The sequence below is a fragment of the Aspergillus versicolor genome, assembly GCF_001890125.1.
Source record: "Aspergillus versicolor CBS 583.65 unplaced genomic scaffold ASPVEscaffold_14, whole genome shotgun sequence".
Taxonomy (NCBI): Eukaryota; Fungi; Ascomycota; class Eurotiomycetes; order Eurotiales; family Aspergillaceae; genus Aspergillus; species Aspergillus versicolor.
In genome coordinates, this window is record NW_024467537.1 from 703,686 (window position 1) to 730,370 (window position 26,685).

Here is a 26,685-nt window from a genome sequence, read left to right on the forward strand (position 1 = left end):
CTAAACGACAGTCTCATGAATTTTATCAATTTCTAACTGAATTAACAATAAATTGAATATCATGGCTAAATCCCAACGTTTCTTGTCAGATAAGAGAAGGAAAGCGGAGGTGGAGATCAGAAGTTGTGGTAGTGCGGAGAGGCTGCAGCCTAATTGGGAAGTCACGTTTCCTCTGTATATTGCTGTAGGTAGACTCCCACAAGCTATTCTAGTGTTCCAATCATACATAGTAGTTAGAACAAGTCTGCTCAGATAGTAGCAAGGTGCAAAGGCCAGATATACTCGAGATTTACAGCTCCCACTGCAGCCCCGATAATCTGCCCGCAGTTAGGGCTATTGGTATCTATGCAGTGAAATGTCAGACCTAGAAGTCTGTAGATGGTCCCGGGGTCCTGTCGTTTTTTCAAGAAAGCGGGCAACATAGTAGCAAGGAACTTAGGTGAGAAATTAGGCTTATTATATTATACTATACACCCAAAAAACTAACCAATGCAAAACACATCTCGTAAACTCATTAATGCAAAACCCATCATCAAGCCGTATCGATAACTCCTAAAGAAGCATTATACGAAGGCAATGCAGACGGATCTCGTTCTGCAGCAATCTGCATCGCAGCCCGTAGTCGGAATGGCGAAGATGTACCCTGGGCAGAAAGCTGAAACGCAAGACTGTATACTCGCGATATCAAGCAGGAATGAAACGTTGGAATAAAGCTCTTGTCTTTGGGTAGAGTCACTGGGACTAGTAGGGTTGCTGTATAGCTCCCCATCTCGTCCTGCGTCCAGCGTAGCCGCGGAAGAGAAGGAATGGACAATGGAAGCTCGGCGTCACGGAAGTTGATTGGGCGGTTGAGAAAGTCCTTCTTCCTGGAAGGGGGATGGGTATCGTCAATGTTTGTGGTGTATATAGTTGTCGCAATTATCTGGGCTCGGAGAGACTTGAGATCCGGTGGTTTTGAATCAGCCGGATTAGAAGGTCTGTATACTAGGAAAATGCGGATAGCTTTGCTGATCAACCTAATTGGATCTCGCAGGGGATGGTAGAAGCACTCCGGTTGCTCCAACGTCATGGCTAAGTGGCCGATCACGCGTTTAGGGAAGTTGCTATGGATGAGCTCTTCATGGTGGAGGCTGTATTCATCGGCGAGGCTACCCAGTGGAAAATCTGGAAGCGGCACATCGCCAACAGCTGGCTTGACTCGCACCTTGAGCCTTTTCGCCATGATAGTCTCCTGTAAGCCAGTTGTTATACTGGGTCGTTCGAGTTTGAAATAGATAGAATAGTTGACATTGCACCCAGACGGTGCAAAGTCATCCCGCAGTTTACCGCCGAATCCTGATATACTAGCATCACCACAGCTTGGAGGAGGGTGGAGATGGGCAGCCTTGATAAGGGGATTGGCAGAGTGACGGCAGGAAGAGGCAGGGAGATAGTCCGTGACTTCAAAGTTGAAGGGGATTTCATATCTCCGCCCATTTTTAAAGACCTTGGAACTTGGAATAGCAGATTCATCGATTGGTTGTTCAAGCTTTAAAAATTGTCGATGTGCTTTATCAGGAATGCTACTGGGGATATCCGTACTTTGTTCCCCTGTTTTACTTTAGTCTATGAAAGATCTAAGCCACTAACAGAAGCCTACCTATAAATGAGATGTAAAGATTGTCAAAGCTGAGATCATTTTGTGAGACGATTGAGACAACACCCTCGATCTTCTCGCCTGTTGCAAAGGACGAGACATAGTTTTGTATAGCATTTGCGTTCGGGGGCTTTTTGACACGAATATCCACAGAGAGTGTGTTGCTGCAATTTATCGTGCGCATCATGGCTGGCAGGATGTCCAAGAATGACTGGGGAGAGATGAGAAAGAAAGAACAAGGTCTCAAGACCCTGGCTCCCCTGGAGTCCCTATATCTTCAGGGTCAGTGCCATCATCTGCAAGGAATCATTCGTTAGCGCAAAATAACTGACTCACAAGTCAGCCAAGAAGAGGAGCCGCGAAGCAAAATAAAGTGCACGGCTTCCTGTTCAAAACTGAGGATTGGTTGTTTTTGCAGATGTTGTCTCTTGGTTTGACAATTGACACAAAGCGGTTGTGAAGAGTGTCCAGGATGACTCATTGCAATAAAATGCGGGGCGCCCTTGCTGAAGATAAACACAACAGTCCAGGCCTTCAGGCAGTGGTGGCTCCATATTCGTCAGCGCCTTGCAAGATTACGATGTCCACGCTGATTTGACAGATCTACCCCAGTTCTCCTCAGTCCTCACTGTCGGCCGATGTCTGGCAGTGTACACAAGTACTATGTGGTCTCCAGAAGTTTCCGTCCTCTCGCTGTACTTCGGGTATTTGCATCTGCACGAGCCTGCATCTGTCTGGATGAGTTTGTACCTGCGCAGCTACTGATATTATTTGCAGGCTTTGGATGCTCAGGCCAGGGGTGTTAACATTGACTCCCATGGATGCATATCAAGAACCTCGCAGCTTCAAAGTTTATTTGCTCTGATGGCATGTTCAGATGCTCGAATTTGACTTTTGAATTTTCGAATTTTCGAATTTTTTTTTTTTTTTTTTTTAAAAAAAAAAAATTCCTTACGAACTGTCCAATCTTAATCCTTAGTCTGTCAGGATCAGGCGTCCGTCTGAGTTCGTTACTGCAAGGCGCCACTCTAACAACGAATAGCGAGTTCAGCTGACAACTCAAAGACAGCTGTAGTTAGAGGCTGACAGACATTTTCTTACCAATTTTATAATAATTTCATCAAACGAGGGACGGTCCCAAAAGAGGGCCAATGAAGCTATCTATAACTAACCCTAATATCCGCCGAAAATCTCACCCGGTTGTCTTTTACCACGAGTATAAAAACGGGAGCAACCCCACCAAAGGGCCTTATATAAAGCCAACCCACCTTGCCCCGCATAAACACATCTCCAAAGCAAGAAACAGAACAACTTCGTCTCTATATCTTAACAATAAACGAAGCAAGAATATCGCACCCAGCATGTCTCGAGTAGTCACCGAAATCGTCAACATAACCTTCAACCCGGGCACTGAAGTCGACAAGCCCATGGCACGCCTAATCGAGATCTTATCGCAACAGGAAGGCCTCCGCCGCTTAAAATGGGGTCGGTGGGAGGAGGACGCGAATAAAGTCCAGATGATGATCAGTATGTATTGTTGATTCAACTGGAACATAATTAAGCTGCATCGTCAGACTAATGGTGAAATATAGATTGGGATGATATATCCTCTCACTACAAATTCATGGAAGGCTCCGCGTACCCGGGCCTCCTTGCGACCCTGGACGGCCTCCTTGCCGATGCTCCGGCACTTTTCCATGTTCATTTCGATGAGAAAGCCATTAATAGGATTTTAGATGATCCTGTTGTTGAGCTTGCGACGCTCCATGGCATCACCGAGGGCTTTGAGGAGGCTATTGATAGGACTCTCGCTGCTGGGGGTGAGTCGGAGGGGTGTCTGCGGTATACTCGTGGCGATGTAGTCGAGGAGATTTCTCCTAGTGAAGCAGTGCCCAAGGGAAAGGCTCATTATGCGGCTATTTCATGGACTTCGGTGCAGGCGCGGATGGATGCCACGACCAAGAAGGAGGTGCAGGAAAGTGGACAGGCAGTTGTCAGCAAGGTTGGAGGCTATGAAGTACATCATGTCAAGTTTCAGTAACTGTGTAAATATCTAGATATCTCACTTCTCAGAACATATGCTCGTTTGGGAAGTCAATAATATAGTATATATACTGCCTATGAACATGCATCATTACAAAAACCAAATAGGATTCGTCATTCCCAGCATAACATCGTTTGTTCCATTCCTAACCTCGACTCTCATGAACTTCGCTTCCTCAGGAACAGACTGTTCAACAGTTCCATTGTGCCGTACTGTAGTATTGTGGACATATCCTTGATCCGTAACAAAACAGGCCTTCTGACCAGCGAGGCCGTTCGTAGCAAGTACAGCCACTGCACCGTCAGTGGAGGCCTTGATCTTATCCCCGATTTGTGCTATATCAGATCTCGATAGAGACGGGAGGTAGATCTTGAAGAGAAGTTCAATACCCGGTCCCCCGGCCAAATACGCCCGGCCCGCTCTTATACCCTCAATGATAGCTGATTGGGACTTTCCGCGGCTGCGCACAGCAGTCGTCGGGACGCCATTCAATGCAGGCGGGGAGTGAGAGTCACTTCCTCCAACTGCGGTGGTGAATTTCCCATTGACAAGCTGTTCCTGCCATTTTTCCACGGCTTGCTCGTCTTCAACATCCCACTGGGCGTTCCATACTTCAATCGCATCATTATGGTCCCAGTCATCAATGACCCAGTTGCAGGCAGAACATTCGGCAAATGGGTGGTTTATAGAGACTAATCCGCCTCTTCGACGGACTTCCTGGGCGGCCTGTATATAGCCCTCGCCCTCTTGGTAGCGCCATTCAACAACTTGACCCGGGTCGAGCCCTAGAGCTTGCCAGTGGCCGCCACGGGTTGTAACCTCGATCGCTCGGCCGATGAGCAAGTCCGGCGCGAAGTGCTGGAACGAGCCCATGATATTGTTGCTAGAGTCTGTATTATGGTCTGAGAAGAAGATAAAATCAAGGCCCTGCTCGAGCGCGATTTCAATTTGTTCGTCGGGTGTATACTGCCCATCGGAGTAGACTGTGTGCATGTGGAGGTCACCACGGAGCCATTGCGCATCCTCCGTGCAGAGACCATTGCACAGAGGATCCATGTTCATTGTTGCAGACTCGACTGCGAAGTAGGAGTCGACTGGGTCAAATCCCATTTCGATATCTAGTTGCCAGTCGATTCCTCCGGGGATCGACGTATACGGACCTAGGGCGACGTGCCAGGTACCGGGTTCGATAGGACCGGCATTGTACCCTGGGGTAGCCCAAGATGGTGTAATAGTGAAGTTATTGCGAAATCCTCCGCTCCAACCGCGAGAGCCTTCGAGGGCTTGTCCGCGTTGGTCGAAAACCCCTAGGTCTAGAGCGTTTCCAGTGTCCTTTGCGGAGTAGTTCTGCAGGACGTAGATGGAGGTCGTTCCTAGCTCTACCTCGAACGGTATATAAACGAAGGAAAGGACCTCCGAAGGGTCAATGTGACCGGTTAATGTCTTTTTGACTGTACCATTCTGGGCGAAAGCAAAACTTGACAGCGCCAATGCGCATATGTTGAGGAATAATAGCAGCATGATAGTTGATGTTCTAATTTCCCACACAATTGGTGCCTGCAAGGTCCTCGTTTTGTGGTACAGTATTTATATATTCCATATTTCACGCCTTGATGCTGATTGCAATCATTTGGAAACGTGCTTTTTTTCAGATGGGACCGACGGTGCACCAAGCAGGAGCCATCCCGACACCCACGTGGGACCCGAACTCGTATCAAGGTTTCAATGGATGCTGTGTTTACTCCAAGATCCCCAGGTGGGCTCTGGGTGGGGTTAGGAAGATTGCAGGGTTGATCTTTTTGTTGGTTTTTTGTCGATTCGTTGAAGGGGTTTTAAGCGAGGTGAGTTCATGGGTCTCTCTTGGCTGACTTTACGAGTACGGGAAAAGTGAAATAATGAGTGCAATGATTTCTCTCATTAGCATGCGAATTCTATACACGTGCCTTCTCTCGGCTGTGCTGTATTCGTCTACTCGTCCATCTCATAAAACCATGATCAATCGCTAGACTATTTCTAATCTATTTACCGGTCTTTCCCGACGGGATGTTGAATAGGATAGCAGGCTTGCCAGGCGCGGAAGCCTTGTCGAGACGGTAGTAGCCCTTGCGCTCGAACTGGATAATATCGCCCTCCTTGAGGTAAGCGACGTTGCTGTCGGCAATGGCATCCTCGCGGAACTCGGTCTTGGGGTTCAAGACATCCTCAAGGCGGTCCTCCTCCTGCATAAGGTCCTTGTTGAGGAGGTGGTCAAAGTCAACCAACTCAACAGGAACCAAATCCTGGTCTGCAGACAACCAAGTAACCTTCTTTTCGGTCTTCTTGAAGTCTCCCTTCTCGTTCAGGTCCAGCTCGAGCTCAGTAACAACGCCCGAAGAGTCAGTCACGATCTTCCGGACGAAGGCGTTGCCCCAGTTCATAAGCGTGATTTCCTCGTCCTGCTTGAAGCTCTTCGCATCCTCCTGATCGAAAAGAACCGAGCTGCTGTAGGTGACCTTCTTGATACCAACATCAGGGTTCTTGTTGTGTTTGGGCTTGTCCTGGGTGTACGGTGCAGCGGGTCCGCCCTTGAGAACTGCCTTTACGGCGTCCTTCTTGAATACCGCAGTGTGGCGCGGAGCAACGGGGTCAATGTGCTTCTTGTTGGTCGCCCAGAAAAGGGTCCAGTCAAGGTTAACAATGTTCCTGCTGGGTCCCTGCTTGAGGATGAACTCCCGCAGGGCGGGGATAGTCATACCTCGCCGTCTGATACCACGGATGGTGGGGAAACGGGGGTCTGACCAGCCGTCGACTACTCCTTCGTTGACCAGCTTGGTGAGCTTTCTCTTGGAGAGCAGTGTGCGGATGAAGTTCATCCGGGCAAAGTCCCAAATCTGAACGTCACGAAGCTTCAGCGTGTCCAAGAACCACTGATACTGAGGGTTGCGGTCACGGTATTCAATGGTTCTGAGAGCGTGGGTAACGCCCTCCATAGAGTCGATGATTGGACAGCAGAAGTCGTAGGTAGGGTAGGCCTTGTACTTCGTCCCTGTGCGGTGGTGAGGGGATGAGTTGCAGCGGTAGATAACGGGGTCACGCATGGCCTTGTTGGGGTTGTCGACGGACATCTTAGCCCGGATGCACCAGCGAGCTCCCTCCTCAGTGCCCTTGTTCATCTCTTCAAATCGGGCCAGATTCTCCTCAACGGTAGCATCACGGCACTTGCTGGGTTCACCATTCATTCTTTGGGAAGCCATGGTCTCCTTATCGGTGTCGTCCGCGTAGGCATTTCCGTCCTTGATGATCTGGATGGCATACTGGTGGAGTTCGTCAAAGTAATCACTGCTGAAGCTGGTCCTATCGGGCTTGATACCCATGAGAGCGAGATCCTCCAGGATAGCATCCTGGAACTCCTGCTTCTCGTTCGACGGGTTAGTGTCATCGAAGCGGACCAGAAGTGTACCCTTGTACTTCTCGTGGGCGAAGTAGTCGTTCAGAAGGGCAGCTTTGGCGTGTCCGATGTGGAGGTAACCAGAAGGCTCGGGAGGGAACCGAGTAACCACTCCCTTGTCCGTGTTAAGAAGGGCAATGTCGTAGCTCGCACCCTCCTTGGCCTTAGCAAGTTTCTTCTCTTTAGCTGAGGCATTCAGGGCCTCCAGAGCAGCGATTGCCCATGGGCAAAGCTCTTCCAAAAAGCTGAACCAGCGAGTCAAGTTAACCAAAGTCCCCTTTCTAATGGTACCAATTGAGACACGGTTTCCGCGGAGGGCACCCCAGAGGGCGATGTCGGCGGTGGAGAGAGCGTATCCGACGACAAAGGACCGCAGGATGAGATGGTTGTTGAGCTTCTGAAGTTTCGGGTCGATAGCTTTGAAGTCGAGCGAGGTAAGAGCATCGAGTTCGGAGAGCCAGTCATTTTCCTAGGGACAGTCAGTGTGTTGTTTCATAAATTTCATAAAAGGCATGAGGGCGACTTACCAATTTCTCCTCTTTGCTGTTCAAGTAAGGGAAGGTGGCTCGCAGTTCCTCCAGCGCACTTGATCCATACGCAGGAGTACCACTGGCACCGACAAACTCGACAACGGCCTTGTCGCCCCGCGGGAGAACTGCAACGTCCTCATAGTTGATAGCGATAATTGGAGAGGGCCGGGCCTCGTTCACAGAACTTGCGACGAGAAGGATAGGAAGCAAAGCAGCCTGATTGGCCTTTGTGGCCAAAGTAAGCTGGAACTGAGACATCTTGAAGTGACTCTCAAAAACAAAATCCAGCGAGAATTGAGTGACAATTATCCTGAATTGATGGCGGGGCTTTAATGCGGCGTGACTCAAAAAAGCAAGTCAGTCGGAATTATCTTGTTCCGGCCGATCTGATCTCCGACCGGCGCAAACCTTCGGCGGAAAACAATTGCTGGGCAAGAGAGAGCAGAGCACACATCCATTCCACGCCCAGGCCATGTCGTCGCTAAGTTCACTGATGCCCAGCGGGGCAAGGACAATGCTCTCAATATACCGACCCGCTATTCGACAAGGGCCAATGGCGGGCTCTGTTCTTTCGAGTTATCAGCAGGTTCGGGGAGCTGGTAACGATATGGCAGCCCAAAGGAGGAAGAGGGAAAAGGCCGCTCTCAAAAAGTCCAAGAAAGCTCCTCGTGAGTTTCAACAAAAGAATCTGAAGGATGTGAAACAGTTTGCTCTTTGCGATGCCATGAGGTAAACAGCTCACCAGCGACCTTTATCCAGCGATTTCCCTAATCTTCTTTCCATGGCAGATACCTTCGGGCATTTGAAGTTGGCCGGGAGCCAGCTGTTTCGAAATATGAAATCCACATCCGACTGAAAACTAGACGAGACGGCCCTGTCATTCGCAACATGCTCCGATTTCCTCACTCAGTTCAAACCGAATCCCGAATTTGTGTCATTTGTCCCCCCGGCTCGAAACACGCGAAAGAAGCAGCGGCAGCAGGGGCAGTCCTAATTGGAGAACAGGAAGTTTTCGACGCTGTGAAGGGCGGAAAAATTGAGTTTGACCGATGTATTTGCCATCCGGACAGCGTGGACGCGATGAACAAGGCTGGACTGGGCAGGATTCTCGGTCCTAGGGGCTTGATGCCCAGCGCGAAAACGGGTACTGTCGTCGAAGATGTGGCTTCTCGTGTTGAGATGCTTCGTGGGGGTACGGTATACAGGGAGCGTGATGCTGTGATCCGACTTCCCATCGGACAACTGGGATTTTCTCCCGAACAACTAAGGGACAACCTTCGTGTTACCATTGAGCAAGTGAAGAAGGACGCACTCGGTCTTAACGACCGAATTACAAAGCAGATCTACGAAGTGGTGAGTTCAAGACCATAACATTCCCTTAACTATTACTGATCAACTGCAGGTGTTGAGCTCGACCCACGGCCCCGGCTTCAGTCTCAACGGAGAGTTCCAAACGGAGAACTCCGTGGATCCCGCTCTCTTGACTGGCGTGTAAAATAGTTTTGATCTCTGCTGTATAGAACATGTTTTATTATAAGGAAGGATACGGTGTATTATAATGGTAATTGGTTCAAGCATATACTCTCAACGCCGGCGCTATGCAATAACAGCCACAAATCTATCTATATGGTCAGGTCTTTCAGAGCGGAGACGGCACTTGTATCCTCTTCCATGAGCTTGTACAGACGCAAAACGGCCAGCGTTTTGGTGTCTCGCTTGTCCCCCGCCTGTTTCGCTTGTTCAAGTGCCTTCTTCAAGTCTAGAAGTAACGCCGACCGGATCTTTGACATGCGCTGCTGTTGCGCGAGTAGGAACGGATGTTCATCTCCAATTCTAGACGACAACCTCGTCAAGTAGACATATTTCTGTAGGTGGTGCTCAAGTCGTTTGAGCGAGACCAGCGGTGCCGTATTCTCTCCACGTTCATCATCCTCCGTCTCATCCTCGTCTTCGTCCTCGCTCTCCAAAAATTCTGACTCCGTATCAGATGATTCCGTTGAATTTGCCTGTGGACTTTGCTCTCCAATCATCAATCTCTTCTCCAGCTCCTCGACCCGGTCCGCAAAATCCAACAACGCACGTCCAATGTTCGCGTTCGCTCGCAGTCGCCTCTTCTCATTCAATAGCTCCTCGACCTCCGCTTGCCTCGCCTCGACTTTATCTCGGATTGATTGGACATCCCGCTGGAACGCAAGCAGCCCGACACGAACCTGCTCGACTTTCTCCTCCCCTCCCTGTAGCGCAGTCCCCAGAGACAGAAAGTCCTGATAGTTTTCATTGACTAAGTCCAATAATTCTCGGCTGAGCAATTGATCGAGATCCCGCAATTCCTGGCGCAAGTCTTCAAGACTCTGGTGGCGATTGGTTAGGGAGGCGAGGTATGCCGCCGGGTTGAAGTCTGGTGAGAGGAAGGAGGCGCGGGAGAGGGGTTCAGGAAATGGAAGGCCGGACGTATCATCGTCCAAATCAGATGCGGACTCGTCGGAATCGCCAAACTGGGAGGACACAAATTGATATCAGCTTAATGCTGCCGGGGCCAATCGGGGGGGGGGACAGCTGGGCTTGCATACGCGAAATTTATTCATGTTGGCGGTCACTCAGACAAATCGTCGGCCAAGTTATCGAGCAGGCAGCGAAGACAAACAGAAGCTGCATGTGAAGGGTCGAGCTGGCAGGTGTTTGCGTTTGGAGGGGAATGCGGAGTTGGGCGAGTCTCGGTCTGGACAGCGCAGGTTGACTCCGCCGTGACGGATCACCGACTTAACTAACCAACTTCCGTAACGATGTCTGCGGAGTCATCCCACTGAGGCACGGACTCAGGCGCCCAGACGAATTCAATTCCTTGCCAACTCATTCTGTCTCATCTGCATCTTCCCGCATCAATCAGCTGCCAGCGTCAACCCCGGTTATGCTTATTCAATGCATGCCAGCTTGTCCAACACCGCCTGATCCCATGCACTTTGTGTTCCTCCATGCAATGCGCTGGAGCACCCCTACGTGTCTGTGGCCTGACAGTCTTTCTACCTGAGAAGCGGGGTTTCTGAGCCCGTGGTGGACGTTGTTGTGTTGCGTTCGTCTTTCCCTGCGTCACCAGAGGAGCTCACGACGCTATTGTCTGGAGCTACAGACGCAACCACTGCCGCATTCTGATAGTGACTGGCCGCTTTGTCGACACTCGCTCGGCTGAAGGAAATGGATCAGGCACCTCCCGGCAGGCTGTCCTCCCACCTTGATGCATTGCGACCATCCTCCTCTACGTCCGCGCGGCCGAGGTGGACGCAGCCCCCTCCCCAGCCCTCTTCGTTCTCCCCCGTTGAGACCGCTAGTTCCCCCCTCCAAGCGAATCCCTGTCGCTCTGAAAACGCTCTAGATGAGACCACTCGGGCTTATCGCACTACTGCGTTACGCCATCTCAACGGCCATCCCAAACCCCTGTCCATGAAGACGCGCCAAGCAGCCAATAGTTCTAGCAGCGGGAGGCCTTCGAGCTCAACGTCACAACCTGTTCTTGTCAGGTCCTATTCTGGGGGTCCCGATGATAAATCCGGTCCATCCAAGATGTCTACACGGCGGTCATTTCTGTTCCCCGGGACATCGAGTTCGCAAAGGGAGGAACCCAAGCTCCCCGCGGACGAGGAGTTCAGTATAGACGGCATTCTTCGGGCCATCGAGCCAAATATTCGCGGCACGCTCGACTCGATTGGAGAGATATGCGGTCGAAGCAGGCTCAGTCTAGCCAACGAGTACGGCAGTCACATTGCGCCTCTAGGCGAGATTCGCGCGCAGCCTGGTGGGCTTTTGCCTGTCGAAGAAGCCAGCTCCGATTCTGGCGATAACATAGTCATCTATGATGATGAAATGGCTGCAGACGGCCGTGACCATACTCCGTTTTCAAACTACACCTTTTTTGACACCCTCTTACCTCCTATCTCAGCGCCGACACAGGTGGCTCATTCGAGCGATCCATCAGGTCAACAACAGCCTGACCGCGAGCCCAATCTAGAGTCTCTCCCTACGACGCGCGAGTTTGCCTCGAAGCCCAAAGCGGACGGGCGGGTGCTATTGGGAACAACCGAGCAAGGCGAAGACAATCGAATGCAAAATATCCTCACTCCGGCGCTTGTCTCGGAGATTCTCCTTGACGCCCAGGCCAACGGTCACATTAAGCCTGACCATCTGCCTAACCAGGCATACCAAGCCGCAGAAATGCCTCGCCAATGGACGGACCCATCCAAGCCATCCGACGTGCAATCACTCTTCCGCTGGCTGAAACAAGCTACATGGAATGATAGTTGCGATTCTGGGCAACAGACGGCAGAGAGCAGACTACGGGCTATGCTCGAGCGACAGAATGAACGAGCACCTCCTTCTTAAGATGAACATACGCACACGCATACCACTCCCCCTATGGGGAACATTTGTCCATACATGATGACCATATCCGAATATAAATGACGAATACCCCTTCTCCAGCACTGATTATCTTAGCTTAGCGAACATACTCATTGAGAACTAGAAATGATATTTCTCTCCAATCAAGGTACCCATAAATGCATTGCTATGTACGATGTAAATTGTCTCTATAAAACACCAAAATCAACGTTTTCCATATTTCAGCCAACTCATCACCCTTCAATTTCCCCTATCAGCGTCTTCGCAAACCTTTCGAACCTCCCATACGACCAACACTCCCTATACCTCTCTACCAACGGCCTCTCATCCACCTCCTCCATCTTATCCGCATCCCCATTCCCAGCCCCATCCTCCTCATTTTCACTCTCGTCTTGATTCTTCCCCTCTACCAACTCCCCAAACTGCACATCAACCGGCACCCTCCCCAAAAACCTCACTCCCATCTCCTGCGCCATAACCTCCCCGCCACCGCTCGAGAACAAATTACTAACCTCCCCACAACAAGGACATGTATAGCCCGACATATTCTCAACTACCCCCAACGTCGGTATATTCGTCTTCACACAGAAGTTCACCTCCTTGCGCACATCCGACGTCGCGATCGCCTGCGGGGTCGTCACCAGCACCGCACCCGTGAGCCGAGGCAGCCCATTAATAGTAGAGCCATCAGCATTCACGGCAGTCGTAGATATTTTAAGAAGTTCCTCCGCAAGCGCAATATGTTCGTCACTTGTCCCCGGTGGCGTATCGACGAGCAAATAGTCCGTTTGGCCCCAGTATACGTCCGTGAGGAATTGTCGGATCATAGCTGTCTTCTTGGGCCCGCGCCAGATTACGGCGTCACCGCGGTCGCGGAGTAAAAAGCCCAGGGACATGCAGCGGAGACTTCCTCTTGGTGTCCCTGTTTCTTGAGCAGTTCCATCTGTGTTGCCCTCGCCAGCGCTACTGCCCGCTGTCGCGGCATCGTTTGTCCTGCTGGATTCATGCACAGGTACTGGTATCCAGCCGTTCGGCGACTGTGTGATCTTTGCGCCTTCGAGGCCGACGAGGCGTGGGATGGAGGGGCCTGTTAAGTCGATGTCGAGAATTCCGACGGATTTTCCTTGTAACGAGAGGGCGAGGGCAAGTTGGAGGGTGACGGAGGATTTACCGACACCTCCTTTACCGGAGAGGACCTATTATTAACTCATTTGTAAGTGTATGCTCGACATTTTGCTATTCAATGTGGTCATAGAGGAGGGGGCATGTCGGGGGCGATTGTTATCGATAAGGCGTGGAGGGGCGGGAAATTTTCTTTGCGTGCGTTGGGCCCTGAGAAGAGGGTGCTGTAGGTCTAGACGTACCAGGATGATATTCTTGACTCCTTCTAGCGGCATTTTCGGAAATTTGGGGAGGTAGTATGCTGTAGGAAGCGTAGAAGGAAAAGTTGGGGGAGCCGATCTCGCAGTGGTGGTTCATGCTCCGGCGTCATTCCGCGGAGGCTGCTTATCAATCGGAGAACGTCTACTGACCGGGCTACTCTGCAGCACTAGTATAAGGCACTTCAATTCACGCTACGACGTGATTTCTCATTCTTTTGGTATATCGCCACTATCTAATATGCTATTCATCATTTGCCCTGTGTCTTGTCAAAGTCAGAATATACTAGTAGCTATTCCATAGAATGGCGCTTTTCGGTTTAGACCCTTGTTCCTGTAGTCTATTGCCATTTTTGTACCACAACTCCTCCGCGCTTGAACTCGGCCAAATCGCCTAGCACGGCAGCCTTGTCAGTGAGCTCCTTGCTAGGGAATGTCGTCAATAGGACCCATGGGCGAGTCTGGTTTTGGGGGCTGGCAGCAGACACAAAGTCATAAACATCGCCGATGGTATGAGTGGTGTTAAACCGGGAGGTAAGGCGCGTTCCATCTCCGAGACGGATTTGTAGGGTAACAGCAGGCTGGGACTCATCCACTTGGGGCTTGGGGGGTTCAGAGCTCGTTTGAGCGCCAGGCGCCGGCTCAGACGGAGTAGGTGTCCTAACACCGGGTGTAGGGCTTCCTAGTCGCTGTCCCTGGCCTGCAAATGGCTTGTACTTCGGCTTTGGCCTAACGTACTTCTCGTCATGTTGCTTGATCTCAACATCCACATCCTGACCATGTTGTGCGTTCATAATTGAGAGCGGGGCACGACCTTGTCGTATGCTATTGAGAATCTCGGCGTTTTGAGGATCATCAGATCGGTACAGGTCACCATCGTCTACTGAAAAGCCATCCGCCCAGAAATGTAGTGTCCTCCGTACGCGACGAGGAATTTGCGGCTCAGTGGGCGCACTCGGAGTCTCGACTACTCTGCTGGGCATGTCATCGCCACCTAATGTGCGAGCGGAGCCCGTGAAATTGCTTCGCCTCGGTTCGTTGTCATCGGATGAAGGCAGTTGAGTCCTATAAGCAGTTAGAATATCCCAACTATTGGCAAAGTATGGGTTACGGCGACATACTTTTTGGCCTTCTCGATGATTTTCTTCTTGAGGTCGTCCGGGTTTTGTACAGCTAGCCCGGACTTTTCACCCCCGGCAAAGAAGTCTTGGCTCTCATCATCGTCGTCATCCTCGCTGTCGTTCGCGCCAGATGTAAGGTCACCCAACGTTGCGAACTTCTTCGGAGGCTGTCTGCGGGAGGTGGAGGATTCTCGAGGTGTGGAGGAAGAGGATTCGGCCGCCGGTTGGTCTTGTTGTCCAGCTAGCCCCGCGCTCTCGTCCTGCTCCGCAAAGAACTCGGTAACTGCAGCCTCGAGATCCCAGCCGTTTGTTGCTAGATATTCTTGCGCCTAACTGGGTTAGCGATATTTTTGAATATGTGACAAGATACCCACCTCGTCGGGACGCGCCCTCGTCATAGCGCAGAACTGCGAGACGACCTCATCGTGATCGGCGGGGTTCATGGTAGATCTACTGCCTGTAGCTAATAATTGAACCAGAAATACAGCTCTGAGTTCAGTTATACAGCTAGATTGTAGTAAAAGAGAGAAAGGTAGAAGGATTAAGGAAACGGAGCAAGTTGGTGAACACTGAGCAGTGAGGACAGCTGATGAGGTTCTTCGGGATTCTACCTTCAACAAAGCAAAAGCAAAGTACGTCACTGTTGCCTGATTGGTCATCCGGGGACAAGAAATTCCGTGGTGCCTGAGGAATTATTTCAGCCTCGTTTTGCTGACTACTATGTGAAAATAGCATCAATTTAAAGCTGCACAGTTTCTTTGGGTTTAAGCAAGATATACCGGAAGGATGATTATGAAGTTTATAATCTAACAGCTATATGGACTTTTTTTATTGTTTGCATTGCCTCTGGTCTGGAAAGATACAAAAGACACCCCATCTTCTGAGAAGCTTGAATATCAAAGGATAACTATTTCCGTTAATATTAAGTGGGACTAGGTAATCATTATTACCGGGCTCATCCTAGCCATCTTGTTTATAACTTTCCTACCAACCTATGTGCCATTTGGGCGGCTCTACGCGCTCTTTTTCCCGGCAAAAATGTTGGTAGACTGGGCGCGAGGATACGCACTACTCTCACATCGAATAACCCCTACAGAAAACCTCACATGGCAGGTTTGATATTCCCGTCTTCACCACGAGAATTTCCCCTCTGCCATTGAGCGAAGGAGGTAGCTCCACTGTCCCCATACTTATAGTTCGTGACAGGCGGGTCACGTGTTCGTCGTTAAAGCAGCGGCTGCTGAATCAGGAAGCTGGGGATGCCGGCCCGGCACTAATCAATGGGTTTGTTCGAGATCCAACCAGCTTCAACTGATTGATCTTGTCAACTACTTTAGGCAGTTTGCCCAATTCTCTCCTATTAACTGGCTTCGCGACGATATCCTGGTTAACTGCTCTCCGCCGCGATCTCTTGGTCATTGACACGTTCACCCCTCTCCATCAATCATGGCTTCAAACGAGGCCGCCTCCGTCTCCAACTCAACACCAGCGCTCTACGAGTCCGGTCTAACGATCCCCTCCGATTCGGAGATCTATTCAGCCAACCATGACGCCACTTCAACCTCATCAGACTCGCCTTTGATCCTCTACAGGCCCTCGACAACCCTCTGGAGCATCGTCCGCGGTGCTGCAATCAACCTGGTTCTTCCGTTTGTGAATGGCTTGATGCTCGGATTCGGTGAGCTCTTTGCACATGAGGCAGCATTTAGGCTGGGGTGGTCCGGGACAAAGGTATTTTCCACTGGGACATCAACTTCCATATGTGATGCGGTTTGGCTAACCATGGTCTGTTTAGATCTTTCCCACCTATCGGCGGTCTAGACCTGCAGCCGCGGGGCTCGGATTATAGAGGCAGCTTTCGCTGGAGTATGTTTGCAGGACACAGAAGAGCTGTGGGTGGGCAATATCGGGAAACAAATAGACATTTAAATTGGACATGATGCATGGGTCGATTTTCTGGGATTTAGTGTTGTTATTCCTGCTTGAACGGGATGCACCTGGAGTGATGTTTACATGTATATACATAGACCCAAGCAGGCAGCGCAGTAATTATCTTGACGGCGTTCGGCGAGCAAAATCCAACACATTTCAGCCTGTGAATATCTCACAATTTCAATAGATCCACGAGACTCTGACAGTTATTGTTCATTTCCGCTGTATACTCCTGGATCGTGCCATTGCCGATTCTCGCCCGGCAGACCGCCCGGCAAAATTCGCGTCTTGGCAAGAAAGTGTCTTCAGGTCCGCATCCGCGATTCGATATCCCCATTCTCTCCGTCCGGTCATCTTGTCGTGCACAATGCTGGGAGGCCCTGGTTTGAAAGGGCGCCTTGCCCGGCAGCAATTTACTGCTTTTGCACGGTCCACCCGATCGGTTCGTCTTGACTCCCTGGAATCCGGAAATTCGGCGCTGACTCGTGCACGCAGTTTTCTTCATTTCGTCCGCAGATTTCAAGATTCCCCGTGCGGAATGGCAAGGTTCTCGGCGGGTCTACGACCTGGAGGCCGCCAGTGCCCTCAATTGCCCTGCCTGCCGCTCGATTCAATTCAACTTCACCCGCTGCGAATCCCAGCGAGCTAGCACCCGAGCCCTCTCAACAGCCAACCGAGTGGGACCTTTCAAATATGGATATCGAAGCCATCCCGGAGAAGATTGGATACCTGAAGGAGCTCGGGCTTGATTACGGCTGGGGTCCGTCGTCAATTATTGAATATATAATGGAACATGTTCACATGTGGAGTGGCCTGCCCTGGCTAGGGAGTATCGTCGCAACGGGTGTCTTGATCCGTTTTGCCATTCTGCCTTTATTTTTCCGCTCTGCCGATGCTAGTACGAGAATCTCAAACAACAAGCATATCATCACGCCTGTTCGGGCCAAGATGATGAGCGCTGCGCAGTCGAAGAACCACGTTGAGATGCAAAAGTACCGGGCCGATTTAGCGAAGCTAAATTCCGAGCTCGGTATCAAGTCGAGCAATGTGTTTATTCCGATGTTCCTTCAGATCCCCTTTGGTTACGGCTGTTACCGTGTCGTCAACGGCATGGCTCGCTTGCCTGTCCCCGGGCTGGCTGCCGAGCAGTTTGCCTGGATCAAGGACCTCACAGTTGCTGATCCGTTCTTCATCCTTCCTTTGCTAACATCTGGTTTCTTATTTATGAGTCTCAGGGTATGATCCATTATCTTCGTTCGATCCCTTTGGCTTCGTCGCATTCTGCTAACAGCCATTTCTTTTATAGAAAGGAGGCGAGTTCGGAAACCTCGATTCATCACAACAGCAAATGCGAAAGTTCATGATGTACGGAATGCCGACAATTCAGTTCCTGTTCCTGGCGTTCTTCCCCGCTGCACTGCAGATGTACTTCCTCACAACCGGTCTCTTCGGTCTCGCCCAGGCCTACATGCTTAGCAGTGCCTCGTTCCGTGCTGCCGTGGGAATTACCATTCCCCAGCAACAGCTTCCCACTGATACATCTGGTGCAGCTGGTCCTGATACGGGTAGGGCTCTTCGTTTGCTCACGCAGGCCATCGAGCACGAGAAAGCTGAAATCGCCAAGACACAGAAGGCCGCCGGCAATGAGCCTAACCTCAGCTTCATCGACCGTGCCATCAACAACATAAAGGAGTCCAAGAACCAGTTCGCCAAGGAAACCACGAAGAAGTTGGAGGAGATGAGCGGGAAGGGCCCAAAGACGAACGCCGACGGATCTCTCGCGGAACCAGCACGCCTCAGCGACAAGGATCGCAAACTGGCGGAGGACTATGAGAAGCGCAGAAAGGAAGAAGAGGATTGGAAGCGGGAGGAGCGCAATTTTGCGCGCAGGGAAGCGCATCTGAAGACGCTGGAGAGGGAGAGGGAAAGGGCCAAGTCGGCTTTCAAAAACCCTAACACGAAGCAGTGAATGTGATATATGTCTCATATAACTTGCACATTGTATTATAGCAGTTTATTCAGTTTTGTCTAAATAGAGATGTCTCTGCCTTCTTAACCCACTGACCACCTACCTACCTTTCAATAGTCCGCTGGCTGCCGGCTGTAAAGAACTTGCATAAAACAATCACATGCAAAATCCCCGGTGCAGTATTCTCTCGTACAGCTTGAACCAAATACAAATTAATATTATAAGCCCTCTACAAACCTCCTTGCTACGCGCTAAGCCTAATCCAAATCGTACAGTGCATCCCTAGGTAACTGTGCCTTCCCCTGTATTTATAACCACTAACCACCACTACAAACAGAACCCATCCAGCTAATATCTCCAATTTTTTTTTTTTATTGTATTAGCGTCTACACGTCCAAAAGTCTTTACGGTCTTGCATATGAACTTAAATACTCCACTATGATGCTACCACTAAGAATAATCCGGTCGCGACTGCTTCGCACCAAGGAGATAACATTACCGCTCTTACGGCCGCAGGCCAGGAGTTCCTCCTACTCAACAAAAGGCTCTTCGTCATCACCCAGCTCCCTAAGAAGAATCGTGACAATTATTGGTGTAGCGGGTGTCAGTACGCCATGTCTTTGGTGGCTTATGTCCGGTACCCAAGTCCAGGGTGACAGTAACGACAATGTGCCATCTCTAGATGAAGGCACACCACCCGAACAAGGACAACTAGGCACTGAATACGACCTCACGAGCAGACTTTCCAAAGAACAGGTAACCAAACTCATCTCACAAGACGCATACTCGTTTCTGGTCAAGAATGTTGCCGGTGTGAACCGGTATGATGGTGCCCAGGTAGCTTCGAATAGCCCCTGCGAGGATCGGTATGCGCATGGGAAAGTTCCCTCACCGTTTCCGCTGGGTAATTATGATGATGGTGGTGGTGGTGGTGGGGATCAGCAGTGGATGGCGTGGGCGGTTTTCGATGGCCATTCAGGCTGGCAGACGGCAGATCTATTGGAGAGGCAGCTCTTGCCTTTTGTGCGGCGCAGGCTTGAGCAAGCTCAGTTGGACTCCGGCATAGGGTCTGATGAGGTTGTTCAGGAGGCTGTTAAGCAGGGGTTCACGGACCTCGATGCGTCTATCTTCGGGACAGCTCTAGATACAGCTCAGAGCAGTAGAGTTCCTCTACAAGAGAAGGTGGAGAGGCTTCTTCCTGCTTATGCGGGCTCGTGTGCTTTATTATCGCTATACGATCCAGCTACTAGGAACTTGCATGTTGCATGTACTGGGGATTCGAGAGCGGTTCTTGCTCAACAGTTGCCAGATGGCAGCTGGGAGACGATACCCTTGTCGATTGATCAGACTGGCAGTAACGACGAAGAAACCGCCAGAATCTGCAAGGAGCACCCCGGTGAAAAAGATATCGTCAAGGATGGACGGGTGTTAGGGATGATGGTCTCACGGGCTTTTGGCGATGGACAGTGGAAGTGGCCGTTGGAAGTGCAAAGGGATATGAAACGCAGATTCCACGGTCCAGGACTCTTGCCGCCAAGGTACGATGTCCGCACGCCGCCATACCTGCCTGCTGAGCCGGTTGTGACAAGTACGAGGATTGATCCCAGCAGGCCCTCGTTTTTGATCATGGCAACGGATGGACTGTGGGATATGCTCTCCAGTCAACAGGCTGTTGATCTTGTAGGAAAGTGGCTGGTATCTTCACGGAAAGAATTGGATCATACCCACGGACAGTTTGACTTTGGGCACTTTCGGAATGGCGTAAACTGGGAATCTATCGAGGAGAGAGCAACAGTGCAGGATGAAAACGCCGCTGTCCATCTGGTCCGCAACTCACTGGGAGGTAATCATCACGAGTTGGTCTCAGGCAAGCTGGCTTTTACTCCTCCACACTCACGGCGTCTGAGGGATGATATAACGGTCCAGGTTGTTTTCTTTGATGGCACAGATCCAGAGAAGAGAAGTAGTTGAGGTTGTACCATGGGAACTGCTCACAAGCCAGAGCAACCAACAAGCCCAAACATTGAAAGACAATCAGAATGATTGGTCTCGTTGGCTAAATCAAGACACTTGGGTTACTCTAGCTGAATGGGCATTATGAAGTCAATTTCCACCTTCTAGTTCCTGTTCATACATTATTCATACACTCTAACAAAGCATCAACCTCCCCGATATTCCCCATCAGAAGGCATTGAATAGCCTCCTTCGCCTTATTATCCCTCTCATCGCCATATATTTCCCCAATCTCAGCCCGCATCCTATCAAGACAAGCCCAGATATTACTCTCGGCCTCTTCCACTATCTCTACGGCCTCGCGCACAGAAACACCACCCCACCTCCTCACCTCCCCCACCGTCTCAATCCCGGTGATCTCTTCATTGACTATCCACGCGGCATCTTCTAGACTCTTCAGTAACGCTCTGTTTATGGGGTCCGCGCCTGTTCCTGTCCCTGTTTTGAGGTTGTGGAGTATGGCCTTTGCAACAGAGAGCCAGGCTTTTGGTTTGACTCTAGGGATGGTTTCTGCTCTTGGGTGGATGGATAAAGGTGAGAGTGAAGGAGAGGGTATTAGAAGTGGTGATGAAGATGAAACCAAGAGCGAGGGTGTCGATTCCCAGTCCCACTCCCAGTCCCAGCTCCAGTTCCAGTTCCAGGGTTGTGGGGACGAGGATTGGGATTGGGATGGGTTTGAACGCTTGCGTTTGGGAGTTAGCTTGGTGGTCTCTGCTGGGGTTATCTGGAGACTAGGCTTCGGGCTGTAAGGGCGATTCCAGCTGGGGCATTTGAGTATGGGCATGGTACAATATAGTAGATCCTGTATATTTGTTTGTTTAGCGGAGGTAGAATTGGTCGCGGGGGAAGGTTGTGTAGAGTTTGACAGAAAGAAGATGAATATGCAGTGGGATAGAAATGGGAGATATATACCATATGAAGAAATGGCTGCCATTGCGGTTAGAAACGTATAACAGAACTAACAAGATACAATGTATGATACCAAAAAGTGTAGGTAAATATAGAAGAATCTCAAACCAACCAACACTTTCTATGTAAAGCATATATCAACCAATCACGACGGGGCCATACAATATCCGGTGTGTTGGTTTCATGGAATGCGTTCTTTGTGTAATTAACGAGAGCTGCGCCGTCCCAATGCATCCACAGCCAAGCAGGCTTCCATATAAAGGCGCCCGATTATTGGGCCAAGGCCAAGCTCTTGGAAGTTATGAATGTGACACAGGGCTGAAGCAGAGCTCCAGCAAGCCTCCTTGTTACCAAAAGTGGAACCTCTAATCATAGCTATGTTCATTGTTTCTTTTGTACATTAATATAGAATAGGAAGGGTAATAAGTATGTGTCGAAAAAGGAAAGAAAGAAGATGAAAATGAGAAACACATTGACAAAGGTCAGCGGAAATAAGTCAACTCCAACCCCAGGTAAAAAGGTAAAAAGAACAGTCACACATGGACCTGCCATATCTCTCGAAAGAAGAAAGCCGAGAAATGCAAACAGAGAAGGTAAAGTAATGTATAATCAGCTCTAAAAAAATGCTTGTTGAAAAGAAGCAAGTAAAAGTATCGTGTAGATGCGTCGTATAGTCAAACAAACAACAGTAGCCGTCACCTTTTGTTATGTTTGAGGGAATTTGAGTGGGTTTACGCGCTCTGCATCGGCATAGTCTGCATTGGCACGGATGTCAAAGGTAATGACTCTGGCTGTTGAGGCTTCTCCTCTTGGATGAACATGTGGTTTTCCATCTTCTGTGTCATTCGTGCACAGAACGGATCCACGTATTTCGTCCACATCGTCGCGCAGAAGTATACCAACGCAATCCACAGAGGAATGCTGATCGCGACAACCCAGGGTGGGCGGATCGGAATCCAGACCGGTTCATCTGATCCTTCCTGCTTCTTCTCGGGGTCAAAGGGCTGGCCCGAGATGCCGTAGAGCATCCAGCAGAGAACAGTACGGAGGAGTGTTCCGTGGACGAGGTAGACGGCGAACGACTGCGAGCCGAGCCAAAGGAGGAGGCGGCTGGATAGGAATTCCTTAACGCTTGGCGAGATATAGATAGAGAAAATGATGAGATCAACACCGATAGCGGAGTAACGCTTGCCGACATTAACATCGGGAGGGAAAATGTAGTGTGAGATGTTGAACATAATATTCGACCAGTCTGCCCATTCGGGGTGCTCGCCGGGGTAGCCGGCAATGAAGATCCCAACAGCAAACAGGGTGAAGGCCACAACTCGGCGCGGCCATTTCCACTTCTCGAGGAATTCCTGAAAAGAGACCTCGTAGGACAAATCGCTAAGAAACATGCCATAAATACCCTGCAATTGGAAAGTTTCTGATAATCGTTAGCGTATTTCCACCGCGCACACTTCCAAGGAGTAGTTACCTGTGTTCTTCGCATTGTCCTGGTGGAAGTAAAGCGCCATAATAAGATAGACAAACAACCGCCAGCGGAAGCGCATGAACATCGTCGCGCATGTCAAAATATAGACCAACATGGAGGTCATCAGCAGTGGCAGCAACGCCCACTGGTGGTCGTCATAGGCCATGTAGCCTGTCGTCCAGGTAGTAAGGAAATTTTGACCCAGTCGGATCACTTCTTTTCCGAACGAATCCTCGAGATCAGGAGCGGCATATCGGCACCACCAGCAATCCGAGCGATTGGCGACAACGAATGCGCGGCACTGTGCCATTATCCAAGATATTATCATCGCAATCGTAGCGGGCATGATGAGGCGCGGGGGCCGGCGGAAAGCACTTTTACCAACAGCAGTAAAAGCGCCCAGTATATTACCGTTTCGTTGCAGTTTAATCGGCTTCAAGGCGCAGACGTAGCCAGTCAGGAACGCGAAGATAGTAACACCAATACGGCCCTGCCAGGGAATGCGGAACACGGGCAACTGCAGGAGCCTGGGAGACGCATCCTCAGAATCGCGAGGAGCGAATAGATCATAATCCCACGCTCGAGCAAGGTGAGTGAGAACGACAAGGAAAGAAGCGATACCTCGAAGGCCCTATGGGTTTTTTTTTTCGAGTCAGTCCCAGCCAGATGAGGGGTAGAGAGAGCAAAGATGGTCCTAGGGCACGTACATCGATCCATTTGACGCTTTTTCGGGGGTCACCCTTGACGTTGGGGTCGCCGCCGCTCCATGGGAGCGCCTCTCGAATGCGACTGTAAAGATAGGCAGCTTGGGACATCCTGCACCAAGACTTAAGAGACCGAAAGCAAGATCATTCAAATGCAACACAAGCTAAGCCAAAAACCAAAAGAGTGTGAAGGGATGAATGGATGGAGGATGGTGTGTGTTCGCGGCGGCAGCATGGAATGCCAGGCTCGAGGACAGGTAAGACAGAAGAAATTGAGCCACGCAAGGGAGAGGAGAGGAAGGAATGAGACGGAAAAAAAGGGCCAAAGGAAAGCCGGTGATTTGCTCTTCTTGGCGTTAGAAGGCTGACAGCGAAATACGGGGCAGAATAGTACTAATTCGGAGGGCCAGGGAAAAAAAGGGAAAGACAAGGGAAAGGAATGGATCAACGTTGAGTAGTATGGAGAATGCCGAGAGTGACCGATATCCACCCCGACGCCAGAGAGCAGAGAGCAGAGAGAGCAAAGCAGACGAGCAGCAGGAAAGAAGCAGCGAAGACGCAGCAGGGAAGGGGGACGAGAATAGTAAGGCACTATTTGGCAGGCAGAACCATTCTTTGCTCAGTGCAGTGGCGGGCCATGCCGCAGAACGAGGACACAAAATCATCGGATGCATACCGATGGAACATTGCGTCTCAGCCTTGAATCCACAGTGGCCTTTGCCAAGAACAACAACTGAGAGCCAGCGAAAGACAGGCCTGAATAAAGGACTTTCAGGGGGCAAGATTGAGAGCCAGGGAACCAGTCACAGCATCGCAAACGGCGCTGCAGAGGGTGACAGTGCGGCATAGGGCGACGGCTCAGGGACAGCGTTGGAGGCGAAGGGACCCATCTGGGCGCTCAATGTGGGAAACCGAGGCGCAATCCAAGGGTTTGAGGAGCGGCTGTTCCAATCGAAGGGAGAGATGGCGCGATGGAGCCCGAATCAGGGACTCGCAGGATTTGGGGCGGGCTTGGAACTTGATCGAAATACGCGGTGCCGCCGCTCATGTTCATCAGCACCGTTCCTTAGTGGGTGATTAAGGCTGTCTAGCGGGGCTTAGTCACCCTTAGTCGGGGCCCTAGTGGGAGTAGCGGCTTGGCGGTCTTAACCGGTGCGGGCTTGGCGGGCCATGGTGTCGAACAGGCCCAAAATAACGACATCACGAGTCCAGAAAACCCGATCAGCACTCGCGTCCCAATAAAAACCTGAAACATTAATCTATGTATATACACAGCACGGGCTCACCCCGAAACTCAAAACGAGTCTACAGTTTTGTCAACCTTCAGTTTCACCGAAACAGTGGCCGTCCTCCCACGCCCGCACTCCACGTTGCTGACCCTCGGACCCCCAAGTTCCCCAGACTCAGCCCAGAGAAGCCAACACCGCCGCCTTCGCCGTCTCGCTTATAACGTCGAAGGGCCTCTCGGAGGTGGGCTGGGAGCAGCTGTCCGCGGTGTGGGTTGGGCGGAAGCTTGACGGAACCACTTCCACTATGTGCCGAAACCCGAAACACTTCAGCAGCACCTGAGCTCACGTCCCCGTCCGTCTCCGCCGGCTCACTTTTTACCCTCGTGAGATGTTCATTATTTGTTGCAGATTGATTCGTCTCTTCGCTTGTCGGATCGTCCTGGCGAAGCCAAGCTAGTGCCGCTTGGTCGTGCGCATCCGCCCACTCCTTTTGGACCGTTCGTGCCTTTTCGACCATCTCTCCGGCGAACACTTTCGTAAATCCATTGATCGTAGTCACAACACTGGCCGGGACAGACTGTGAAAGTGCATGGTTGACAATCCGCCGCAACGTCTCCTTTCTCAGCTTCGCTCGCTTGAATAAGTCGTACCGTTCGGACTGCCGGGGGTTAAAGGCGTCCACAAGTAATCTACCACCAATAAATCCTCTGGTTAACATGACATCCCCCCCATATAGTAATGATTCTCTTCACAGCCCTGTAGGGAGCTTCGGATGGCCCGAAACGTCCCCAAAAGCAAGGCAACTAAAATGGGGAAAGGCAAAATCGGGTAATTATCATCAGGAAACTCACGCAAGATTCTTTCTCTCCCCCTCCACATCTTCACGCTCAGCCCCCTCTTCCCTCCCCAATAGCTCCCCTTCGTCGTCAAAGTCATCGTCTTCGTAGCCTTCTTCGCCCCCATTCTGTCCACCTGCCATACTTCCACCACCTGCACCACCCTTGGCAACACTGACCGCATCCTCACTGTCCCTATCCCTCTCCCGTTCACGTTCACGTTCCTTTTCCCGCTCCTTCTCAGCTTTGCTTTTCCGCCCGCGTTTCCTCCTGAAGACTCCATCGGCGCTTGCACCGCCTAAACTCCCCGTGAAACTCCCCGTCACGCTACCAGCATCACTTGTCGCTGTCGCGCTGAACGCGCGCAGATCCGGGTCCACAGGAAACGAGGTCTGGCGGAGCGGGTGCATGCGCTGGCGCTTGAGGTTCTGTTGGCTTACTGATGCTGAGGATATGGATGTGCGTTTTAGCGGGTTGGCATTTGGGGGCGGGTTTGGTGGCGGCGAGGACATTTTCGCTTGACCCTGGTTCTGCTAGAACCGCGACTGGATGGGTTTCTGCGCGTTGAGTTGGGCGCTGGTGCTGGTTTTGATGCGAGATGCGGCGGCGGCGGAGTGTAGAACTGGGGCGAGGTGGGAGTGAATATGAGGTGAGAGATTATTCGCCCTGGGGAATCGGAATTTAATAGATGAATAAATGGGTATCGAAGGAGGAATTGGATGGAGTAAGCCCTGAAAGGGTCGTGTGTTGCTTGATATCTGAAGCTCGCGGTGCAGCTTGGATGATCGCATTCAAATGGAACCAAGATATTCCGGGCCGATACTTAATAGTTAGGGCCGGCCCATGGTGTGTTCCAGCCAAGGCACGATATGCGAACATGACCCAAACCTCTCCTTAGATCTACCAGATTCATGTCAAGGTTAAATTAACCTCGTTGCTAATATTTGATAGAGATTAAAAATGCCCGAAATTGATTATCGCCGATAAAATCACTGCGTAAAGAGCGAAACTAACTTAACCATACATCGCTGGCTCAACGAAAGATTATCGTGAACGAAACATGACACTAACACTTGAAACAAAAAATCAA

The 26,685-nt window shown here is 50.8% G+C and overlaps 15 protein-coding genes across 15 annotated transcripts; 6 read left to right on the forward strand and 9 right to left on the reverse strand.

Moving 5' to 3' along the window:
• Window positions 1–107: 107 nt before the first annotated feature.
• ASPVEDRAFT_47207 (uncharacterized protein) lies at window positions 108–2,353 on the reverse strand. Its single transcript, XM_040813724.1, has 3 exons — window positions 1,969–2,353; window positions 1,640–1,905; window positions 108–1,590 (listed from the first exon to the last, which is right to left on the reverse strand). Exons 1-3 carry the CDS (start codon window positions 2,115–2,117, stop codon window positions 533–535), a joined length of 1,473 nt encoding a protein of 490 aa, XP_040673778.1. The 5' UTR covers window positions 2,118–2,353; the 3' UTR covers window positions 108–532.
• A 644-nt stretch (window positions 2,354–2,997) lies between these two features.
• ASPVEDRAFT_143445 (uncharacterized protein) lies at window positions 2,998–3,677 on the forward strand (the record flags this gene model as incomplete). The annotated part of the gene is made up of 2 exons (XM_040807914.1): window positions 2,998–3,163; window positions 3,229–3,677. 2 exons carry the CDS (start codon window positions 2,998–3,000, stop codon window positions 3,675–3,677), a joined length of 615 nt encoding a protein of 204 aa, XP_040673779.1.
• A 93-nt stretch (window positions 3,678–3,770) lies between these two features.
• On the reverse strand, window positions 3,771–5,201 carry ASPVEDRAFT_34195 (PHP domain protein; the record flags this gene model as incomplete). The annotated part of the gene is made up of 1 exon (XM_040810830.1): window positions 3,771–5,201. The coding sequence occupies one exon, from the start codon at window positions 5,199–5,201 to the stop codon at window positions 3,771–3,773; it is 1,431 nt and encodes a 476-aa protein (XP_040673780.1).
• Window positions 5,202–5,577: 376 nt separating this feature from the next.
• ASPVEDRAFT_203236 (glutamate--tRNA ligase GUS1) lies at window positions 5,578–7,942 on the reverse strand. Its single transcript, XM_040809400.1, has 2 exons — window positions 7,635–7,942; window positions 5,578–7,576 (listed from the first exon to the last, which is right to left on the reverse strand). Exons 1-2 carry the CDS (start codon window positions 7,893–7,895, stop codon window positions 5,699–5,701), a joined length of 2,139 nt encoding a protein of 712 aa, XP_040673781.1. The 5' UTR covers window positions 7,896–7,942; the 3' UTR covers window positions 5,578–5,698.
• A 209-nt stretch (window positions 7,943–8,151) lies between these two features.
• ASPVEDRAFT_89253 (mitochondrial 54S ribosomal protein uL1m) lies at window positions 8,152–9,132 on the forward strand (the record flags this gene model as incomplete). Its single annotated transcript, XM_040818563.1, has 3 exons — window positions 8,152–8,366; window positions 8,426–8,990; window positions 9,040–9,132. The coding sequence occupies 3 exons, from the start codon at window positions 8,152–8,154 to the stop codon at window positions 9,130–9,132; spliced, it is 873 nt and encodes a 290-aa protein (XP_040673782.1).
• A 127-nt stretch (window positions 9,133–9,259) lies between these two features.
• Window positions 9,260–10,222, reverse strand: ASPVEDRAFT_34198 (COG2 family protein; the record flags this gene model as incomplete). Its single annotated transcript, XM_040810831.1, has 2 exons — window positions 9,260–10,132; window positions 10,208–10,222. The coding sequence occupies 2 exons, from the start codon at window positions 10,220–10,222 to the stop codon at window positions 9,260–9,262; spliced, it is 888 nt and encodes a 295-aa protein (XP_040673783.1).
• A 598-nt stretch (window positions 10,223–10,820) lies between these two features.
• Window positions 10,821–12,011, forward strand: ASPVEDRAFT_143206 (uncharacterized protein; the record flags this gene model as incomplete). The annotated part of the gene is made up of 1 exon (XM_040807896.1): window positions 10,821–12,011. A coding segment is annotated over one exon (1,191 nt), but the record flags the coding sequence as incomplete, so codon positions are not given.
• Window positions 12,012–12,262: 251 nt separating this feature from the next.
• On the reverse strand, window positions 12,263–13,488 carry ASPVEDRAFT_47213 (Mrp/NBP35 family ATP-binding protein; the record flags this gene model as incomplete). Its single annotated transcript, XM_040813725.1, has 2 exons — window positions 13,394–13,488; window positions 12,263–13,225 (listed from the first exon to the last, which is right to left on the reverse strand). Exons 1-2 carry the CDS (start codon window positions 13,424–13,426, stop codon window positions 12,263–12,265), a joined length of 996 nt encoding a protein of 331 aa, XP_040673785.1. The 5' UTR covers window positions 13,427–13,488.
• An 88-nt stretch (window positions 13,489–13,576) lies between these two features.
• Window positions 13,577–15,123, reverse strand: ASPVEDRAFT_47214 (protein phosphatase regulator SHP1). Its single transcript, XM_040813726.1, has 3 exons — window positions 14,904–15,123; window positions 14,530–14,858; window positions 13,577–14,473 (listed from the first exon to the last, which is right to left on the reverse strand). Exons 1-3 carry the CDS (start codon window positions 14,970–14,972, stop codon window positions 13,750–13,752), a joined length of 1,122 nt encoding a protein of 373 aa, XP_040673786.1. The 5' UTR covers window positions 14,973–15,123; the 3' UTR covers window positions 13,577–13,749.
• Window positions 15,124–15,620: 497 nt separating this feature from the next.
• Window positions 15,621–16,603, forward strand: ASPVEDRAFT_380986 (TOM13-domain-containing protein). Its single transcript, XM_040811628.1, has 2 exons — window positions 15,621–16,260; window positions 16,325–16,603. The coding sequence occupies exons 1-2, from the start codon at window positions 15,976–15,978 to the stop codon at window positions 16,376–16,378; spliced, it is 339 nt and encodes a 112-aa protein (XP_040673787.1). The 5' UTR covers window positions 15,621–15,975; the 3' UTR covers window positions 16,379–16,603.
• A 225-nt stretch (window positions 16,604–16,828) lies between these two features.
• ASPVEDRAFT_57229 (membrane insertase OXA1) lies at window positions 16,829–18,430 on the forward strand (the record flags this gene model as incomplete). The annotated part of the gene is made up of 3 exons (XM_040815314.1): window positions 16,829–16,903; window positions 16,957–17,697; window positions 17,768–18,430. The coding sequence occupies 3 exons, from the start codon at window positions 16,829–16,831 to the stop codon at window positions 18,428–18,430; spliced, it is 1,479 nt and encodes a 492-aa protein (XP_040673788.1).
• A 105-nt stretch (window positions 18,431–18,535) lies between these two features.
• Window positions 18,536–20,480, forward strand: ASPVEDRAFT_382921 (PP2C family serine/threonine-protein phosphatase). Its single transcript, XM_040811670.1, has 2 exons — window positions 18,536–18,716; window positions 18,768–20,480. Exon 2 carries the CDS (start codon window positions 18,869–18,871, stop codon window positions 20,399–20,401), a length of 1,533 nt encoding a protein of 510 aa, XP_040673789.1. The 5' UTR covers window positions 18,536–18,716; window positions 18,768–18,868; the 3' UTR covers window positions 20,402–20,480.
• Window positions 20,481–20,523: 43 nt separating this feature from the next.
• On the reverse strand, window positions 20,524–21,352 carry ASPVEDRAFT_47218 (uncharacterized protein). Its single transcript, XM_040813727.1, has one exon. It carries the CDS (start codon window positions 21,225–21,227, stop codon window positions 20,559–20,561), a length of 669 nt encoding a protein of 222 aa, XP_040673790.1. The 5' UTR covers window positions 21,228–21,352; the 3' UTR covers window positions 20,524–20,558.
• Window positions 21,353–22,083: 731 nt separating this feature from the next.
• On the reverse strand, window positions 22,084–23,641 carry ASPVEDRAFT_142828 (acyltransferase family protein; the record flags this gene model as incomplete). The annotated part of the gene is made up of 3 exons (XM_040807875.1): window positions 22,084–22,778; window positions 22,830–23,457; window positions 23,534–23,641. 3 exons carry the CDS (start codon window positions 23,639–23,641, stop codon window positions 22,084–22,086), a joined length of 1,431 nt encoding a protein of 476 aa, XP_040673791.1.
• A 1,218-nt stretch (window positions 23,642–24,859) lies between these two features.
• On the reverse strand, window positions 24,860–26,107 carry ASPVEDRAFT_89262 (transcription initiation factor TFIID subunit 11 family protein; the record flags this gene model as incomplete). Its single annotated transcript, XM_040818564.1, has 2 exons — window positions 24,860–25,448; window positions 25,611–26,107. The coding sequence occupies 2 exons, from the start codon at window positions 26,105–26,107 to the stop codon at window positions 24,860–24,862; spliced, it is 1,086 nt and encodes a 361-aa protein (XP_040673792.1).
• Window positions 26,108–26,685: the final 578 nt, after the last annotated feature.

What these genes read in the sequence shown, in the direction of transcription:
- ASPVEDRAFT_380986 (XM_040811628.1), top strand. Translation starts at nt 15,976, where the DNA reads ATGGCTTCAAACGAGGCCGCCTCCGTCTCCAACTCAACACCAGCGCTC. An exon ending in TGGGGTGGTCCGGGACAAAG is followed by an intron (nt 16,261 to 16,324) that starts GTATTTTCCACT and finishes TGGTCTGTTTAG; the next exon opens with ATCTTTCCCACCTATCGGCG.
- ASPVEDRAFT_47214 (XM_040813726.1), bottom strand. Translation starts at nt 14,972, where the DNA reads ATGAACCCCGCCGATCACGATGAGGTCGTCTCGCAGTTCTGCGCTATG. An exon ending in CGAGGGCGCGTCCCGACGAG is followed by an intron (nt 14,859 to 14,903) that starts GTGGGTATCTTG and finishes TAACCCAGTTAG; the next exon opens with GCGCAAGAATATCTAGCAAC. An exon ending in ATCATCGAGAAGGCCAAAAA is followed by an intron (nt 14,474 to 14,529) that starts GTATGTCGCCGT and finishes AACTGCTTATAG; the next exon opens with GACTCAACTGCCTTCATCCG.
- ASPVEDRAFT_382921 (XM_040811670.1), top strand. Translation starts at nt 18,869, where the DNA reads ATGATGCTACCACTAAGAATAATCCGGTCGCGACTGCTTCGCACCAAG.
- ASPVEDRAFT_203236 (XM_040809400.1), bottom strand. Translation starts at nt 7,895, where the DNA reads ATGTCTCAGTTCCAGCTTACTTTGGCCACAAAGGCCAATCAGGCTGCT. An exon ending in ACAGCAAAGAGGAGAAATTG is followed by an intron (nt 7,577 to 7,634) that starts GTAAGTCGCCCT and finishes GACTGTCCCTAG; the next exon opens with GAAAATGACTGGCTCTCCGA.
- ASPVEDRAFT_47218 (XM_040813727.1), bottom strand. Translation starts at nt 21,227, where the DNA reads ATGCCCATACTCAAATGCCCCAGCTGGAATCGCCCTTACAGCCCGAAG.
- ASPVEDRAFT_47207 (XM_040813724.1), bottom strand. Translation starts at nt 2,117, where the DNA reads ATGAGTCATCCTGGACACTCTTCACAACCGCTTTGTGTCAATTGTCAA. An exon ending in TCTTCTTGGCTGACTTGTGA is followed by an intron (nt 1,906 to 1,968) that starts GTCAGTTATTTT and finishes CTGAAGATATAG; the next exon opens with GGACTCCAGGGGAGCCAGGG. An exon ending in TCTTTACATCTCATTTATAG is followed by an intron (nt 1,591 to 1,639) that starts GTAGGCTTCTGT and finishes AAAGTAAAACAG; the next exon opens with GGGAACAAAGTACGGATATC.